Consider the following 20,643-nt stretch of genomic DNA (forward strand, 5'->3'; position numbering starts at 1 on the left):
CATGATTTAATTACTAGCCCCACATATTGCTACACTCATTAAAAATTTCAGAATACGTCTGATCCACAGTGGGAGTTGTGGCTCACAGGGAGCAAATAATGGATGGATGAGTGGATGGATATTTGGAGAAAGCTGTGCTTGACACATGTTTGTCCTGTTAATGCATATGTGTGTGGAGCATTAGACTGAATACTGTCAGAATATGAAATTGACAAAGGTTTTTTTGAGGCACTGTCTAGCGTATTGTGATGAATTCTGTTAGATTTATCTCTGAACCAGCTCCAGCTCCACCAGGTCTTTTTAACTAAAGCTCTTAAACGCATTGTAGTGCACTAGTGCTTTGAAGTGGAAGCAAAAGTAACAGCTTTGAAAACACATACTCTGCCTTAACCAGACTGCTCTCAAGCCATACTTCACCTCAGTTGCCTTACTCAGCAGTACTCACTTATTCTTCAGCATGCAGACTGTTCACCTTGTCAGGTGCAGGATGTCCTTCTAATTTTCTGTGCAGGTGTTAGACAAATATCAAGCACATCAAAAGCAAGGAAACCCCTACTTTTGTTAGCATTTCTGGGAATTAGGAATGTGAGTATGCACCATAGAATATGGCCTTCTCCTTTTCCTCAGGCACACTTACTTGAGCTTTTTATAATTCTTGTGAATTTAAAAGTATGTTTTCAAAGTGGCTTTTATTGTAACTCAGCCAGAAAGAGTATACTTAAGGGCAGTGGGAAAACTTCTTTCAAACCTTTATCACTTCTTTGATCACTTATCCAGTAATGCTTGTACAATTTGAACAGCCGTAAATCATACCAATGTGGCTTTTTAATGACAGCATTTCAGCATTTTTATTCTTCTTGTAAGTAAGGTTGGCAAGTGAAATTTTAGACATTTTTGTATTTTTTAACATGATTGGGATTTTAAATCAGGGTAATGCAAAAGAGTGAATTTAGTCTGAACTTATAATACCAATGACAAAAGAATAATGGAGCTAAGAGACTAATTATAGGAGTTAGCTTTAAACATTTGTTGTAATGTCTGCTAATATAGCTGGGCTGTATGTGAATGTAATTTCATTTAAAATAAAGTTACAAACACCTGTATTCTATATGCCAAGCTGATCTTCCTCTCTCTGACATATTGTAGGGCAGTGCTTCCACTGGCATCTGGCAAGACTTCCTGAAAACCTAAGTAGGTACCTTCCTTTTAAAAGGGCAGTGCAGTGAGAAGTTACTTGTTTTGAGTTTGGTGCCATTTTACCCAATGGAAGCTTAACTCTTCTCAACAACTTGACAATTACAAACCTAAGTGAAAAATCTAAGAACTGGTGCTTATTAGGTTATTTTCATCTTTAAGAAAAAACACCATTGTTATTACTCAAACTCTCTGGCTTTATAACTTTTCACTTGCAAAAACAATTGAGTACAGAAATAACTGCTTTATAAAATAGGAGGAAATAGATTTATGTTTGTTTTTAAATGATACATCTTGCTTTTTATTTGTGAGAGTAGATAAGATGTCCTTCTCCTGCTGGAAGGAGCACAAAGACCTTTTCAATGCCTCAGCCACTGAGCAGCCTGTAATTATCTGATTGTCATCTTCAACACATACATATGATTCTTCTCATTTTTAAAAAATAACAGTCATAGTAGCTTCTGAGCCAAGGATTAGACAAGATTTGTCCTTCTTGTACATAAACATCTTCCGGGACACTGAGGGCTCTGAACTGGCACAGTCTGCCAGTATATTCTCCAGCACTATGAAAGCCTCTTTTCTGTTCCCTCACACAAGACAGAGGAGCTTTTGTGATCTCCTGGCCTGGACTTTTGAGTTTGTAATACATTGTTCTGGCATGTTGATTACTGATGTTGAGAAGAGCATTGAGAGCTCATAAGGGAACAGTGTTCTCCACTGGGCTTTAAGCACAACAGCTGCTAGCAACATTGTTCTTGGGTTTACTTGCCAGTGAGGAAGTTTATTTTTCATATGTATATGCACAATACACACAAAGATGTATTTCTTTCTCTCAATAAGAAGAAGAGAAGGAGGGAGGACAGACAGGATGGACTATGAGTGCTTGGAAATGTCAAAGATTAAGCTGTTTTCAAGAAAATATTTAAACACCTAACTTTATGAATATACATTTCAAACCTATCTGCCTGGTTTTCATAATAGAAAAAAGTATTGCAGATGTGTATACAGTCAAGTTCAGTCAAGAATAAGCTATGTCTTGCAGTATTATCACACAGTAATAGTATGTTCACTCTACTTGTGGCAGAATTAGACCCTGATTTAGGAGTTTCATTATGCTACTACCAAACAGAAAGCATTCATGTTCTGTCGGCTGTAAACACAGCATAATTTTTCATCTCTATTTCATTGCAGTAGAAAGATGTTAGGAATCCTTAGAACTAAGATGACATCATAGTACTATGTAGTATTTATATTACATAAAATACCATAATTTTAGAAGAATAACTACAGATTATGCACAGCACAGAAGTCAGCTTCTGGAATCACTGCTCTAAATACCCATTTTGACCATAGCACATAGTGCTACATAGAATTAGATCTGCTGTAAATGTTTACATTAAATGCAGCTAAATTCAATTGAATGGTTTGATTTCTTGCCAGTGCAGACTCACAGAGGCTTCAACTATAGCAAGAAAATGCTGGTGATGGGAGATGGTAGACAGTAGGAATATAGTGCTCTCTCCCACAGGAGAACTGAGGAATCATACAGAAAATGTTTTGCTCACTAGACTGCAGCAGGAGATACTATGCTCTCAGACATCTTTAGACATCTTTACAGGCTAGAGGAACACTTCTTGTTATGAACTTTGTAATCTTCTTGTAGTCTTCATTTTTACTGAATGTAAAAGAATTAAAAAGAAAAATTGTCCCAAACAAGGCTATTCTTTTTCATGGACTGAAATTCTTCCTCAGAGTTGACTTCTCTATAGCAAGGTTCTGAAAAAACCTTCAAACTTTGCTTTACAATACAAATGTTTCAGCAGCATCTCACTGAAGTTCTGCCTTTATGGCTTAATTGAGCCAAATGCAAGTGTATAAGCCAAAAAATTATTATCTAATAAACCCATAACTAGATAATACTTTCCTGTGCTGACTCTACAAGTCCTTGCATTTTCTTTTTTAAAGACAATAATTTTGTCTTTAGACAAAGAAATAGTACACTTTTGCCTTCTTACGGCATCAGGAGTTCTGATGCTAAAATCAAAGGAACTTCTGAAAACACAATCAGATCTTTAATCTACTACAGGTCCTTAATGTTGAATTACATCCCCTCTTGACCAGCCTAAAGTTACTTTGACCTTCTCTGCCTATTGCCCATTACCTTACGCTAAAAATGAAAATACTATACTAACTTCAATTAAAGCTTCCAAGGTGCAAGGAGGTGAAGAGCTGACCAATGGGAACTGCAAGGCCCACCACGGCATAAAATTAATGGATTATTACTTTGGCTCTTCTCCCTCTGTTTGTCATTTTCCTTTCCACATTAAAGCATATTTGCATTGCAGGGAGGAAAAAATTGCTCCTACAGAACAGAATATGTAAGCTGATTTTTTTTTAAATAATAATAGCAGACAGAGTTATTCCAGGGGAGCAAGCAGAAGGTGAAACAGTCTATATCAGGCTTCTTCCTAAACACATCCACACTTCCACCCTGTGAGTGTTCTCTCCTCAAAGGGTTGCTATGAGTGTACTGAGAACCACAGCACTGTACATTTTACCACCACATTTAATCAGTCAACAGTGAAATTTGGGCCTCTGTGCACATGACATGAAAGCATTGATTTTTATTGTTTGTTAAACTGCAGATCACTGCCTCAAAAATTAGATGCTTGGAGGCAAATGGGGGAGACTGCAACAATCTGAACAGCATCCCACTGAAAGAAAGGCCCAGAGACACACTTTTGCTTTTGCAGTAACAATGATTTGATTATTTTAAAAAAGGCCTCTTGATCGGTGCTAGAAGAGCACAGCTCTCTTTGCTGCTCTCCAACAGATACCACAGAGATGACTCAGAATGATTTATCAGAATTTGGCAATACTAACATCAAGGCTGGATGCAATCAGGTAATTTTTGCATTGTCTGCCCAACAGTTCACCATGCTTTGTGTTGTCTGATACCCTTCCTACAGAACAAGCAGCTACAGAAACAGCTGTCGTGACAATAGACCACTGATAGGAAAATTACAAATTTCCTTCAGGCTTAGATTTTCACAGAGGTGTCTCAGAAAGGTCCCAGGTTTCCTGTAGTGGGCGTTGCAGCACATCAGAGTCCCCATTCAACCAGCTGAGTGGGCTATAGATACCTCTGATTGCTATCCTTCCCAACACTAACCAGCTACTCTCCCACTGTACTTGGGCAAGAACTGGCAGTGAATGTCCTACCAGCAAGAAGAGGCAAGAAGCCCACTCTAACAATCCCATTCTCTCTTTCTAGATAGGCCCAGGCAGCCTTCTGCTGCCAGACTGTCCCATCCTAACATTTGCAGATGCACTTCAGCATCCAGGTAATACTATGTGTGAATTCCCAAAACTCAAAGTGATCTTTTTTTTAAAGATTGTGTGAGGAAAGGTGATGAAAAGTCGTCTGATATTCAAAGCAGCAAACTGGGATTCTGAGACCTCTATTTCCTGTTGTCTGCATGAAGTGAATCACTGAATTTCAGTCCTATTCTCTACCTATTGAGGATTTCCTCAATCCTTTCCCCATTTATTTAAGTTGCTCTGTCTCTTACCATGTGTTTGTAGAGTGCTTGACCTAGTCAAGTCACTTCTCAACACTGTCATCTTGTAAGTACTGCTCATAATCCAGACAGTTGCCCAGGTTATTGGTGCCAGGCTGCATAGACTTGCTCAGAGCAGGATTAGACGAGTGTGATGCCTCAGAGACCTGCTGAAGAATGTGTGCAGTTCCACCAGCCATGGCATTAGGGCAGAAGAGGAAGGACAGAGGCCCACTCAACTGAGGAGTAAATTTTTTGTGTTATAACACAATATAAGCTAAAATAGATCTCTCGCTCTCACCTGTTCAGCCTTAACACTCAATGAAAGCTGTAACTATGGGTGTATCTGCATCAGGTCCATAAAATTCCTCTCCAGATTGGGAGCAACTGCTCTGGGGATTATAAGTATGAAGCAAAGATAAGGGTCTGCTGAGTTTACAAAGAAATAGCAAAATCTTCAGGTGCTTCTTCAACTTGGTTAATGAAAAGATTTGCTTTTGAAAAGGGTGGCATCTGTTGTTAAAGACACAGGGCCTCTCTGCAGTACAGCTAATTTTGTTTCTGGCAAGTGTTGTTTTGTGGTTCACTTAAGGACTGTGACTGTTGATAATGTATTGGATCTTTCTTTCATTATTACTGAATTATGCTGGGTAGCAGACATCCACGGACATGGTTTCAGTCCAGAGACTGAGCATGAGCCGTCCTGTCCACAGTCAAGGGTATGAATGGAGAGAAACAAGAAGTGCTCACTGACTGCAGATGGAAGGATGAAGATTACTAAATTTCTTGTTCATTTTGAAGCTTGCATTTAAATTTTTTTTAAAAAAAACATTTTTTTGCATTTAAATGTTTTTGCATTTAAATGTTGTCTCCATTCTTCAACAGATATTTGCTAGCTGCTGCTATTGGTTTCACACAATTTCATCACTCTGGCCCAGTGAAAGCTTGGAGTTAGGGCCTCTGTGGTGACTGCTAATGGTTATCGTTTTATCTCAACTCTGACTTATCACAGGTCTGAAAAACACAGGAACACATATATGCTTTATGTGCCAGACTGCTGTGCCTTCAATCAATCCTCAGCAAGGACTCAAAGATGAATGATTTGCAGGGAGTGCTGTGATGCTAACTTAAAAATCCCTGTATCTACAGTTGTTCTGTGATGAAAGACTGCAGATATCAGTGTCCCTAAGCAGAAGGGCAGAGCTCTTTAAGTGACCCTCAGCACGCAAAATCTCTCAGATTTAGTAACAGGCTTTCACAGAATGACCTATGGCTTCAGAGGCCTTCTATCAGTAAACCAGGAGGAAGGGATATAACCATTTGTCCTCTTTAAAGCCTCTTCATGCTTCCTCTGAAGATTCTGTTTGGGATTGCATCTAATCATGTGCTGAATGTATCATATATTTATTGTATACCATCTGAAATACAAAATCTTCAAAGCATAAAGACTTCCTTAAACAGATTTCTTTCTGTTTGCGGTATGTCCATACTTATTTTTTCCTTACATAAGGAGGTATTATTTATTTGATTTTTCCAGCAGTAGACAGGCCTTAAACAAAATAATTCATTGAGAAAAAAAAATATTATGTTCATAGTATCCCACTGCTGCTTCAGCTCCCTAGAGTCCTGTCTGGACTCTTGATCTTCTGTGATCAGTCCAGGTAGAGGTGAAGAGGAAGGCCTTCAGAGAGATGAAAACTGCAGAACTTATCCTTGCAGCATTTCAACTACTGGCTTCTTGAAGTATTGCCTCCCTTCATTGGAGTTCAGTAACGCAATTAAAATCTCAGCTAAACAATCTGTTCCTCCACAGGTTTGTTTATTTGCATTTCCTACCTTGTTTAAAGCCTGCTAAGTAGCGTGGTGTGGCTATGAGAGCCAGAGAAGGGGAAACCTATATTCTGATAAAATACTGTGATGTCAACAAAGGGCTTAAAAAATTATGCATTTAAAAACTGGTATTTTGGCAGGGTTTTATGTGAGTTTACAATCGTAGTGGTAGAAGCTGTGCCAAATTCTCTGAAAGGCTTCTCTTTTTCAGTATTATGGAATTGGAACGTATGATGTGGCTTGTTTGAATCATATTCCCTGGGAGAGGAAATCAAAAGCTACTTTGCAGGGACAGGTTTTATAAGGTCTTCAAAGTGAGTTTACTGTTGTTTCCCTCCAAGAATTGAAACCTAGGATGTGAAAGAAAGCTTTCTGCCTAGCACCCCCATGATTAGCTTTCAAATAAATTTTCAAGTTACTTAGCTTTTAACATTTAGCAAGCAGTAGGCCAAATCTTGCATTCACTGAAGTAATTTTGAGATTTACTGTTAACTTAAAAAGAACACATGGTGAGCTGATAAGATTTTAAAAATCTGGACTACAGTTGAGCAAGATGAAATTATTCCTCCCCACCCCCACAGTGTTTGTCTTACTTGAAACATTCTTTCATCGACCTCTCTTTGGTTCTTCTTCCCTTTTTCATCTCATCATAAATACAAACCTGGGAACTCCATATGATAAGGGCTGGCTTTCCTCTTCCTTTTCCACACTGTAATAGGCTCAGATTTCACACTGAACCTGTTAAGTATTGTAACTGAAAAGAATTCTCTCTTTTTTTTCCTTTAATTTGGCTTGAATTTTAGAAACTGCAACAAATATCCAGTATTTAAGTATACAATGCCCAACATTTCTCAATGGAAGAGACTGAAACCTTCTTGCCACAGTTCAGGCTAGTGAAACTGTCCTCAGCCCTGGGGGGAAAGAGCTCCTTTGGAGGCACTGAAACTCTGTAGTTCTTATCACTGGCAACCAAACAACTCTGTTTGGGCTTGAGAAAAATCCAATCTAGAATGCTTAGCTCTCATTCATATTCTGCTGACTGAAGTTTACTTTTCATACCAGAAATCAAAGCAAAGGAGCATTTGCTCTTTCCATTCCCTCCTGGTAAGCTGATTTTTAACACCCTCTTGCTTCAAAACAAAATTCAATATATTGCTCAAAATCCAAATATGCACAGGGACTGAATGCAATTGCCACACAGCTGGCAAAGCTGTAGGACCTGCTACATCAGGGTTTGCATGTACTACACTTGGGAGTGCTGTTATTTTGGAATAGGGGCAAACACAGGTAAGTCCTAGCTCAAAATTCCTAGTGCCTGGGAAGCCTCCAAATGAGAAGCCACCCAGAACTATGACCTTCTTTGCAAGCAAAGAATTGGGTCATATGTAATTCTGAATTATATAAATTTAAATTAAATTAAAATTTATGTTTTATTTTTCTGGGCCATATTAAGTACTTCACTGTGTACTTCAGATGCCTGTTGACTGCAAAGGTTAAAGATCCAGCAAGTGACACACAGTTTTTGAAAACTCACAATTGCCTCACAACAATAGAGCTAAAATGAAATGCCTGGGATAGACTTCTGGTAGGAAGCGAAGCAAGCACTGCAGAGAATGAGACCACTGATGCTCAGTAGGCTTTACCGGTCTTCTGATTTAAAAAGACTAAGTTAATTTATCTGTTAAAGCATGTATTTGTTGTTTTTCTTCAGGAACATTGTTAATCTATTAATTACCTCATTAAAAGTATTACAACTACATTTGAGCTCAGTTATCTGGCTACAATTAATAATAAATTGTTTCTTTGTTTAAAAAATAAAAATAAACCCCTTCCCTCTATCTAAGGAGCCAGCAGGTCTCTCTTTTCACTCATCTTAGACAGAGATGCTTTTAGAAAGCCAGAGAGTAGTTCCATACTACTTTGTTCTGTATGTGACGAAGAGTTATAAGGAGCACTCACAAGCTCCTATTATTAGGAGCACTGATAAATTACCGAACAGTGGTTGGAAAACATCAAACAAATTGTTTGTGGTCTATTTCATTGCCTCAGTGGGGACTTCTCTTAGCTGTTGCCTCTGAGCACCAGGCTTAAGGAGCTGTGACATTATCACTGTACTACATACATTATTATACACTGAAGCAGAGACTTTAGATTTTTCACAGCCCTCCTGGGAGCTTAGGCATATCTCCCATAAAATTTTATTTCCATACAGTGCAATCTCTGTGAAATCTGTTTCTATTGCTGCTGTGCCTTTTTAGGAGAGATGAGCAACTGAATTTCCTCTTCAAGGTATGCACTTGACTTGATTTACACTAAGTTATTACAGATCAACAGCCTGCTCATTCTTACTTTCATTAAAGTGAACCCTTTATATTGAATGGGCATTACCTCTCAGTTGTTGCCAAAATGGTGGGAACACATCCAAGAGCCAGCTGTGCACACCACACAGGCAGTGGCTCCCTGCTCCAGCCAGCCACAGTCCCTGCATATTAGTGGAGCTTCAGTGCTTTGTCTTTTGTGACTGTCTTTGAAAGGCTCTCATGGCAGGTTTCAGTGTACTACGTTTATCATTTAACTATTTCATTAACCATATGCTAACTCAAACACTGTGAACTGAGTGCTGTGTGCTTCCTCCTGTCCTGCCACTTCCTTTTGGATATATGCAGCACCTGAAGAATAAAGCATAGCTTTTAAGTAAGTAACTGTTGCAAGCAGATGGATTGTTAGGAAAAAAATGGCTTAATGTTTCATCCCATAAACACTTAGTCAGAAGCTTCCGTCAGAACTTGTAACTTTTTTTCCACTACAGTAAATCAACTGATTTACAAACTGGTAAATCAACTGAGATACAAATTTATCAAATAAAAGACTTCTTTGTTCTGATGTCCAAGGTCTGTTTGTTTTTTCCTATTACAATTCCAGCAAATGTCAACACCTTTATACGTGTTAAATAGTTATACAATATTTATAAAGTTCTTTAGAAAATAAAAATATTTAATGGGAGTTTTTTCTTTTCTTCTTTGTTACTCTGTGCTAGCAATATCTCAAACAGCAGTTGTTATACTACCAACATTTCCATTATTATTCTGAAACTGGGAAAATGCCTTCACATATTAAGTCAATCTATACAGGGGCAAAATAAAACATGCTGCTCTTATATTCGTAATTGTAATACTTTTAATCTTCTTGCAAACTGCTCTCATCATATTAAAGTGATAAATTTAAAAACTCTGCATCCCTTTTCAAAGGAAGCAATGTCAGAAGATGGCAGCTGACACTGAAATCTCAGCTTGACAGAATTTTAAACTGTTTGGAATTACTCTGTCATACAAAAAAAACAAAACAAAACAATAAACAAAACAAAACAAAAAACCTCTAAAGTGCCCATGGTTTTTCTGGGGGGAAAAAAACAAATACTGCGGGGGGGGGTGTGGGATATATTGGAAGCCATTCTCTTAACTGGCAAGATTTCCAAACAGTAGCACTGAGTAGCACTGAATTCTCAGCAAAAGAGTGTGATGACTCAAGTCAGTTAGTTCCAGAGGGGAAAAAACCCTATAAAAGCAAAACTGCTGTCACAAACCTGGGGTAGAAGGTAGGGAACCTGTTGCTGAGGTGAATGTAAGTCTTTGATCAGTATAAAACCATTAAAGAAAATGTGCAAGACAAGGCTTGCTCATTTGTAGTATCACACATTGAACACTGGAATTGCTCATGGTGGAGAAGTCTTCCCTCATGTAATGAAGGATTAAAGTAGGAGGTATTTGGTCCATTTGTTAAATAAACATATTTGCTGGGGTTTTTTTTAGCATCAGCTTCTTAGTGAAGTTGGGGTTGCTAAAAAAAAAAAAAAAAGAAGATTTGGATTTTGTGACTATAAACTTTGTATCATATGAAGAGGGAATCTATGCTAAACCTTTATTAATTACACTGCTATTAAATGAACACTCTGTGGCTGAGAGTTAACACAGAGATGCTGTTGGGGATAACCTTTCTGCTGTCCCACCCTATCACAGAAGGTGCGACCCTGTGTACACAAAGTGGTCAGACTATTCCCTGTGTTCCACAAACATGGAGTCATCACCATTACAGCCATCCCATCAGAGGATGACACAACCAAAATTCACAGAGCTTGGAAGATGGAGGTTACAATTTCAGTTACCCTGAGCTGACACTTGCTCAATGTGACTAAGAACATTTATGAGTTAGTACAGCTTGCTTTCAGCTAACACACCTGAATAGACTTGAAGATGCAACAAAGTCTGACTGTCAGTATCAAAGAAGAGACTTTTTGTTTGTTAGCCTGCTATGTGACATTGTGTTCATTTATGAAGATGAAAGTAGCAACACATAGATGTTAGATCTCATATGAAGGTACATATGAAATGACAGTAAATTTAATTAACTGGTCTAATCAGAGTGGTAACTTAAATTGTAACACAGCAACTCCATCTCCTACTGCTCTAAGCTTATTTACCGTGAGGAAATAAATTAGATTTTCTCCCACCAACTACTTTTTAATAATCAAAGCAAAGTAATTCATGGAGCATGTAATTTATCATAAAAGAATTCAGCAGATATAGCAAAGATGATGGAAGGCTTCTTTGTGCAAACCATTTTGTACATCAGTTTAAGAGATAGACTTAAGAGCAAAACCTCACATGTTGCAATTCGTCAGCTATTTCATTCTTACTGCTCACATTCAAGGGGATTCTCAAAATTCATGGTGAAACTGCTGTAATATTTTATGTACCATGTAACAACTCAAAGCAATAATTTCAGAACCATATAACAATTCAAAGCAGTACTTTTTTAGCTCTAAGATCTAGGGTATAGTTGAAGAGATGTAACTTCAGTTTTTGAATGTACAGTCGAGCTACAGTTGGTTACTGTAATAATAAACATTATTGCTATTACACAAACGTTAATACATATTACCCCAGCCTAGGTCTGCCATGTCACTGTACTGAAATGCAACAAATGCAACTAATACACATTGAGAAATCTGCTCAATTTCCCCATGGAGAAGCAATAATTGGTGGTGTGAGACTGCTAACACATCTCTCTCATGAAGATGGGGTGTTGGGATCCCATTGCTATAGGCCAGCTACCTGTAGCTGGCAGTGTACAGTCCTTGCAATAATTCCATTCTTCTTATGACTTCATTCCTTTGTGTCTGACAACAATTCAGCTCTGTGATGCAGCTGGTTCCTTCCTATCCCTCCTTCAGCATTTGCTTATATTTGCTTCTGTCTTTTACTGTTCTTTAGTTCTGGCCATAGACCTCTGCATCTGCAGTATACAGCCTCAAGAAAATTTGTCTGATGCTTAATTTTTCATTTGATTTGAATCAAATTTGCTACATACAACACGTGGTGCTATTAAAAAATAACTCTAAGGTGATTAGCTATTGAACTGAATAATAAATGCCATTATCCTGTTCTTCAGAATGATGATATTTAATGAAAACAAAAGGAATATCGTGCTTATCTGACCATGGAAATTCAAGCCCACTACCTTTGCTTTGGAAGGAATTTCTCATCTGCTGCATCACTAGATGTGGCTGTAGAACAACAGGTATACCTACTTGAGTGGAATTTAACTTTAAAATGACCAGTACTAATGAAAACTCCGACTTAATGTCCTGCTACAATGAACCTCTCATGAACTTATAGATTTAATTTTCATGAATTGCTATTTCCATATGAAAGATGATTTCTTGTGAAGAATACATGCAGCCTTGCAAGTAGATGTTTGATGATCCTTTGCATTTTTGTTATCTGGGCACTGTAAGATGGCCCCTGCAGTGAAGAAAGTGATATGTATTAAAACGTAACCTAAGTCTCTGTTGGGTAATAATATTAAAATTTCCAAGAACCTTATCTTTCTACTGTATGCCAATTCTTTCTTGGCAACACTTCAACCAATTTCATGGTCCATATCCCTAATAGGGACTATCTAAGTTTCTCAGAGGCAGTTAATAATTGAAGTATTGGAAGCCTGGCCCTCTAAAACCTGCCCTGAACCAAAATTATCCCTGGGCTATTAAGGAATTAAAAAAAAAAAGAAAAAAGACCACAAAAAACCCCCACCACCTACTTTACCATAGTGAAGAAGCTGCATGTTATGCAGGTACTGCTTCTTTTTCTTGAAACACAATTATTTGTCCCAGACCCTGCCCTCTTCTGTGTGGGAAATATTTATAGCATATATGTGAGAAACTTATGTAGAAAATAATATATTACTATTTACACTGCTAAACCACTGGCAAACTGGTATTCAGGCAGGGAGAGAAGGTTTTCAGCCCAGAGAAGCTGAAGTTGCAGTTGTTTTCATGAACTAAGGAATGCTGAGACAGAAAGTACTCAGATCTGTAGAGATTAGATAGGAAATGAGCAAAGTTATCAGTATGTAAAATTATCCCAACACAAAAATTAGGCACCTCCTTATTTTGCATTAAAAATTCTGCACATGGCTCAAGCCTTTCACCATTGCTTCCTCTTACGTGTATCTTGCAGTTATTTTCAGCAGTCATCTAAGAACAGCCCACTCCCCACATTTAGCTACACACTTCAAAAGTACACTTCTTTCTGTACACCTCCTTCATTCAAGACTTCTACAGGATAATCAAAGCCTTGCTTTACCCTTACCTTCAATTATCAGAGGTTGAATGTGTCAACTCTTCTACACTCCCCCTAATTTAGATACCATTACTCCATAACACCTGCCCAGTCTGCACGTTTCATTCTAAAGTAGCATGAAGTGTATGGGAGGAGTTGATCCACTGGGATTGTTATTTAATAGCTGTTTTGCAGAAGTGCCTACAGGCATTAATTAAGATCAAGGTGCAAAGAAGACTTACAGTGAAAAATAGTCTCAGCCCCAGAGAGATCATAATTGACTTCATAGCAAGTTACAACAGGTCAATGTAATAAATTAACTGTAGGGAGTGTCCAAGCATTTTCTGGAGAGCATGGATTATTTCCATGTATATATTTACAAATACAGGTATGCTCATGTTGTCAAAGATGTTAATTTCTGTCTAATCTTAAAATGACCTCCCTGATGACATAAAACTCTTTTTCTAAAGAAATGCATAATTTATGAGATTCCTTCTCCACCTACTGTGTTGGATATGCTATACCTTAGAAAAACACATCAGTTCTTTATCCCTTCCTTTTCAATAAAATATTATGTATTGACTGCTTTTCAGCAGAACAAGAGATAAAAACAAGCCTTATGCATTTTATGTTAAAAATCAAAATACTTTCCGTGAGTGTAGGATCTAGCCAATATCCATTGTCATGGAATTAACTGTGCAATGTATTATTGGGAAGCTGTGTTAAAGTTTGAACAGACCTTGGTAACAATCAGACATGAAGGTTTAGTAGACCATAATATCTAATAGGTTTATTTTTCCATTAAAAATAGGGGATAGTTAATTTTGTAGGTGGAGATAAAGGTCAATTTGATTTATTTCAGCTTGTCAAGCTTTATGAATAAATCTATTATCTGCAGTAATATTCCTTAACAGGGTATTTCTAGCTGGTTTCCTCCCATTTTCAATTACTGGAAACCATCCGTTGCATAATTAAGGCCCACTTTTCCTGTCACTATAGATGCTTTTTCTGCTTTTACATACTATAGATGTATGCTATGCAGTTCTTTATGTTATGCAAAAGTATTGTAAAATACTGCCAAATCAGAAGCCTTACAAGCTGGCCTTAGGGGTAGTAACTTACCCCTCCTTTCCATGGATGTAAAATCACCTTCCTATACCAACAGGCCACTTCCTCCAAAGAGAATCAGTTGCAAGATCAGGTTGTAAATAACTAACAAAGATTAAAGCAGTGAAATATTAATCTCAGATGTAAGCAATTTAGAATTTTGCTATTTTTAGTAGAACTAGAATGGGTGTCTTAATACCTAAATAACATGAAACATTGTCTACTGCACACAGAAGATTTTTTTTTTTGCTATTATATGTCCCTTTACTATTAAATTACTTACTTCTCTTTTACATAAAATTCTGTGATTTAAAATATGGATTACAATGCTTTCAAAGGGGAAAAAAAAGAAATATGATTGTCTGAATATTGTTGTGAATTATCCCTTTTCAGGAGTCACATCAAGACTTAAAGTCCTCTAGACAAAAAAGCATGACTAATATTGAAAATACCATTCCACTTTCACTAAAGCCCAGCTGGTCAAAGATTTGGGTGGTTGCCCAGAGAAGCTGCGGATCCCCATCCCTGGAAGTGTTCAAGGCCAGGGTGGATGGAGCTCTGAGCCACCGGGTCTAATGAAATGTGTCCCTGCCTATGGCAGTGGAGTTGCAACTAGATGATCTTTAAAGCCCCTTCTAGCCCAAACCATTCTATGATTCTGTGATTGTGATACTGAGTACAGAAAAACATACACTTGAACTGGTAGACTAGAGTTGCACAACAGCTTTAGCTAACAGTTAAATATATGCTTTTATCATAAAGTGAGATTTATTGAATTTTATCTAAGGGCTATAGATGAAGATTTTTGTAGCACGCTGTGCTCTGATCCTTCTGTGTGCCACTTTGCAATGGTCCGGGGTACCTCCTGCACAGGCAGCAGTACCCATCTGCACTGCCACAGCTCTGTAAACCGCAGCCGCAAAGGTGGGCACTGAGAAGAGCAGTGGGAAGGTACACAACCATGGCACGACAGCAAGAAGAGCTGAGACAGATACTCCTGCAGGCCTCCTCTAACACCTGTATGCAGTGGAAGCAGGAAATGTAGTAAATGTGTTATCAGACACTCGTAATTAGTTCTGGTAAACACTTCACTGCTCAAATCAGCTGAGATATGAAAATGCAGGATTACTTAACATATCTCTGTGCTGTGGGAAACCTTTCTTGCAACCTAGCCAGGTGCCACGGCGTGTTCACTCAGACCCGAGCACTGCTGCCATCCCTGCGCGCCAGGCGCCCAGCAGAACGGTGTCATCCACTACGTTATTCCCGGCCCCTCCCGGTCTGTGTCTCCGGTGTCGCCGGGACAGGTCAAGGGCGGATACAAGAGGTACGGTAAGAGCACAGAGCCGAGCCCTGGGCGCTTTTATTTACGAAGCACCCCCGAGACCGTCCGTGCCGAGGGCGCGCCCGGGGCCCTCAGCGGTGCAGGCCGGCGCGCGCACGGCGCCGCTCCCGCGCCGACCGTGCCGCGCGCTCCCGGCAGCAGTGCAGGTGCGCGAGGCGGTACCGCCCGGGGCCCTCAGGCGGCGCGCTAGAGTGACAGCGCCCCCGTCCAATGAGCGCACGCTATCCCGGAGAGGGGGCGGGGCAGCGAAGAGCCAGACCCAGGTCGGGCGGGGCCATGATGGAGTGACAGCACCCGCGCCCAATAAGAGCCCGCTCTCCCGAGAAAGGGCGGGGCGCTGCCTCAGGCGGAGGGCGCGGCCGCGCTGGCTTCCCCCGAGCGGCCCCCGTGAGGCAGCGGCTCCGCCTCCCGGGAGAGGAGGAGGAGCGGGAGCCGTTCAAGGCAGGGCTTGGGCGTGGGCTGGGAGCGGCCCCTTCCCCCGGCCGCGCTCGGCCCGAAGCGTTCGGCTGCGGACGGTACGACTCGGGTTCTCCGTGAGTGGCCGGCACCGCAGGCCAATGGGCGCAGGCGGAGCGCGCCTCGCTCCCCGCCCGCCACGCGAGCGAGGCCAATGGGAGAGCGCGGGGCGGGGCGCGCGGGGCTAGGCGCGCGCTGGGAGGCGCCCCCACCACCAGATGCAGGGGAGAGTCGCGCGGGCGGTGGCGCTAGAGCCGGGAGCCGCGGCGGCAGCAGCAGCAGTAGCAGCAGCAGTAGTAGCAGCAGCAGTAGCAGTAGTAGTAATAGCAGCAGCGGCGGCAGCGGGAGCAGCAGTAGCGGCAGCGGGAGCAGCAGCGGCGGCGAGTGGGCATGGGGTCGCGGGCAGTTCGCGCCTCCCCGCGCTGAGGGACCAGCGGTAGGCTCGGGGTGCGGCGAGGGGCGGCGGGGCGCAGGTGCCGGGCGAGCCGCAGTGCCGGGAGCGGCCGCGGCCGCCGGGCGGGCGGGGCGGGGGACGTGTGGCGTTCCGCGTCGCGCTGCCCGCGGTCGCCCCCGCAGTCGGGGCGGCGGCGCCGTGGCGGGCTCGTTGCGGCCGCGCAGCCCCGGTGCCGGCGGAGCGGGCGGTAACGCCGCTTGTGTCGTTGGCAGGATCCGAGCGCAGCCGCGGGAGCCGCCTCTGCTCGTGGCAGCCTGCTGTCACCTTCCCTTCTGGCAATGGGGAATGGACTCTCGGACCAGACGCCGATCCTCTCCAGCCTGCCTTCCTTCCAGAGCTTTCACATCGTCATCCTGGGGCTCGACTGCGCTGGGAAGACGACGGTGCTCTACAGACTGCAGTTCAATGAGTTCGTCAACACTGTCCCCACTAAAGGATTTAATACGGAGAAAATCAAAGTGACGCTGGGCAACTCGAAGACGGTCACTTTCCACTTCTGGGATGTGGGCGGCCAGGAGAAGCTGAGGCCGCTGTGGAAGTCGTACACAAGGTGCACCGATGGCATCGTGTTTGTGGTGGACTCCGTCGACGTTGAGAGGATGGAGGAGGCCAAAACAGAACTTCACAAGATTACTAGGATATCTGAGAATCAAGGAGTGCCTGTCCTTATCATTGCTAACAAGCAGGACCTGAGGAACTCTCTCTCCCTTTCTGAAATCGAGAAAATGTTAGCGATGAGTGAGCTGAGTTCTTCAACACCCTGGCATTTGCAGCCTACCTGTGCAATCATTGGAGACGGACTTAAAGAGGGACTGGAGAAACTACATGATATGATAATTAAGCGAAGGAAAATGTTGAGGCAGCAGAAAAAGAAGAGATGAGTTCTTTTTTGACCTTTCTATTTTAGAGTAGTTACATGGTCAAAATTTGACGTAAGACAGCTTCCAAACCCAGGCCTGCCTGTTTGGATGCCGTTAAGCTTAGTTACATTAAACAATCAGTTGCACAATCTTGCTGTGTGCGGGAAGGCTGTGCAGTTGTGGATTTTTTTTTTTTAACTAGTCTGAGTTTTTTGGCTCTGTATTATTTCAGAAGCCCTAATAGGTGATGTAATGCTATCAGGAAATGGATGGGTGGGTATATGTGACATGGATGTCTAAATAGCCAAATAAAATGAGGGTTTTCTGCTTAGTGTTGTACTCATATGTTTGAGGGTGCCCCTGCAAGCAATTTGCGTTGAAGGTGTTCTGTGTTTTTAAATTTCTGATGCTCATAAGTGGAGTGCTTAGGTGAACATTATACAGCTTTAAAAACATGTATGAAGCTAGTAACCCATAATTTCTTTGAGGCTGGTTTTTTACCTTGTTTAAGGATTTCTATGAAAGCTTTGCTACATGTGTAGGCTTTTGTTTTTAATTTGGCACTTTCTGAAATTGACTCATGTTCAGTTCAAACACTTGAAATTTTAATTACTGTGGATTCTTCAACTGGTGAAAGAAAGACTTTGACAAGTAAAAAAACTGTAAACAACACGATGGAGCATGAAAAAGTGTTTTCCCAACATATAGCATGTTTTTTGGTATGTAAGGTTTTTATTTTTTAGATGTAGCCATTCATCATTATACAGTGCTAATCAGGTTTAAACTGTTACTCAAAATTAGTCGTTTATTTCTGAATGGTGAGTATTATGTCCTCCTAGTATCAAAAATCAATGAATTGCAGTAAAGGAACTATAAAGAACAACTATGGCTGCTGTGGTTCTAACCAATGCAGCATTCTTTGTCCTATTGGTGACTTTCCTGGCAATATAACATACATATAATGAAGTAAAGATGAAGTTAAAATTAGCAGAGCACATCTTGTATTTCCCCAAAATACCCCATTTTATTAAAGTGGTATTGCTATGTCACTTTCAACGTATGCTTTTTTGTTGTGACTCTTACAGTATTTTGTGGTTAGGAATGTAATAATGCTTTATACACTCAAAACATTAGACACTACCGGGGACGGGGGCGGGAGGGAGAGGGGGAAGAAGATTTTCAAGATGGGCCTGTGTTCTGCTTTAATTATGCTTTAAGCTGTTCTTGTTTACAGAGTGTGCAAACAGTGTTAACTGGGCAGGATAGTGCTTGACAGAAAAGGGAGGGTAGTTTTTCTTACTGGTACAGAGCTTCAAGTGACTCTTTATTGGTTAGCAATTAAAAGGGCTAAAGCAGAGCCTGGATTTTTAAGACTAACTTCAGTGGTGCTGTAGAAATCCATCAGAATGTTAGTTTATCATTAAACTTTTGTTGGAAATACCAGATTTTAAAATCAAAAGTTAAAAATAGCAAAATCAATTTCCTCCTCTCAACCAGCAAAGTTCTTTTTCTTACCTGCATTTTTCTAATCTGCTGCCATGTATCAGGAGGATGACAGCTACAAACCTGAATGTCAATCGATGTAATTTAGCGACGTTGGAAAAAAAAAAAAATCAAACTTTTTAACCAGCAGCTGTTCGACCAGGAGGTAACCAAAAATGCACTTTAGTGTCTTCAATAACTGAAAGTGACAGCTGTTTGTTTTTTTTTTTTTTTAATAACATCTTGGTCCTTTTTGAATAAACTGAAGTAGCTTCCAGTGGAGCTTTTGTATGTTGGTTATATATGTACCTGCACTGGTGACATTGTAAGTCACTTACTCAAGTAATGTCTATATTTATAGAAATGTGGATGACTTCTTAAACCTCAATAAACAATTGAAAATAAGCCTGCAGAGAGAAGGTGTCTGACTTCTTGTGCTGCAGTGATACATTCTTATGTAGTTCTGCTGTTACTCAAATCAGTATTTCTGTTGAATAACCAGGGTCTTAAAATATGGTGAGCCTTATAAATGTCACTGTGTTAGAAATTGCACGTATCTCATTGAAAACTTTGTATCAATGGTATGTCTTTATATTCACAGAAAAAATACCTGCTGCCATGACTCTTTTCCTAAGTGATGGCTCTTGCATAATTTGAAGCATCTTGTGTATATCTGAGCCTATTTTGTGTTATGTGCAACACTTAATAGGCGATGTTGGACATATATCCCATCAGGTGGTATTTGATTTAGTGTCTTTAGCCTTGTGTATCTGAAGCTGTCTGAGGAATTCATCTGCAGTTAAGCCTTAGATGAGTTTTCTGCTGGGATGTTACAGCAACAAGTATAATGTGTTCATATGGCAAGCTTCTAATTAGTTTCAGGACCCATGCATAGACAAGAAAGTTTATTTAGCCTGCAACTGCAAATGGCTTAAGTTTGAACAAGAATGCCAAATCCTCTCTCAAAACCCAGATATTTTCATTTTTGTTTAAGTGATGGCACATCAAAATGTAGGTTACTCTTAGTCCTGAGGAGAAAGCTGTATTAGTGTTGCTGAGTCCTATGAATTTGGCGCATAACTGTTATCATCTGGCTAATATTTTCCTTCCTATTAGATGCACTATATTCCTAAAGTAAGGAAGGTGAGATGGCAGGCTGACTCTTTGTAGCTGGTAAACAAACTGTTACCAAATACTAATTGCTTCATTTTCTGTACTCATTAGGCTTCTGTTGGGAATAGATGAAAAGGCAGACTGCTTGGAAAAAAACAACTGTGTTTTGTTCTGCATATTAAGCATGCTAGTGTTTTATCTGGTGGCAGTCTCCCTAAACTCTTCTATGCATAAAAACAGCAGTATTTTTATTACAAAGTCTTGACAGATCTGTACTCTAGCACTCTGGAGGAAAAAGTGAGAGAAGGTGGAAAGTACTGTTTCTAAAATGTCATCGTTCTTATTTTGTTAATACTGACTTGGAAGTAGAAGACTCTAGGGGATGAATTTTATATTCAAGAAGTCTATCTGTACTAGAACTGTTTTGCTGAATTTTACAGTGGCAGTTCTGAGAGTACAGTATACAAATATAGCTGTACCTCTGAAACTGTCTTTTGTATTACTATGACAAAGTCTTCCAACTACAAACAAAATAAGGTTGCAGGAGAGCATTCAGTATCTGAACTCTGAGTTCCTGCTAGCACAGTCCTGCCTTATGTGGATCACTTTTTTCCATGTGATG

General features: G+C 40.4%; 1 protein-coding gene across 2 annotated transcripts; it reads left to right on the forward strand.

The window, feature by feature from the left end:
- Positions 1-16,041: 16,041 nt before the first annotated feature.
- Positions 16,042-19,320, forward strand: ARL4A (ADP ribosylation factor like GTPase 4A). 2 transcript variants are annotated; one of them, XM_062508102.1, is made up of 2 exons: positions 16,042-16,171; positions 16,779-19,320. In XM_062508102.1, the coding sequence occupies exon 2, from the start codon at positions 16,845-16,847 to the stop codon at positions 17,445-17,447; it is 603 nt and encodes a 200-aa protein (XP_062364086.1). In that variant the 5' UTR covers positions 16,042-16,171; positions 16,779-16,844; the 3' UTR covers positions 17,448-19,320. The 2 variants fall into 2 exon arrangements, with proteins under 2 accessions (XP_062364086.1, XP_062364078.1); XM_062508094.1 differs by lacking the exon at positions 16,042-16,171 and adding an exon at positions 16,328-16,548.
- Positions 19,321-20,643: the final 1,323 nt, after the last annotated feature.

Source organism: Cinclus cinclus, chromosome 1 (assembly GCF_963662255.1).
Source record: "Cinclus cinclus chromosome 1, bCinCin1.1, whole genome shotgun sequence".
NCBI classification, from domain to species: domain Eukaryota; kingdom Metazoa; phylum Chordata; class Aves; order Passeriformes; family Cinclidae; genus Cinclus; species Cinclus cinclus.

Bases quoted from the DNA above. Each gene is read 5' to 3' on its own strand.
- ARL4A (XM_062508102.1), top strand. From the start codon at position 16,845: ATGGGGAATGGACTCTCGGACCAGACGCCGATCCTCTCCAGCCTGCCT.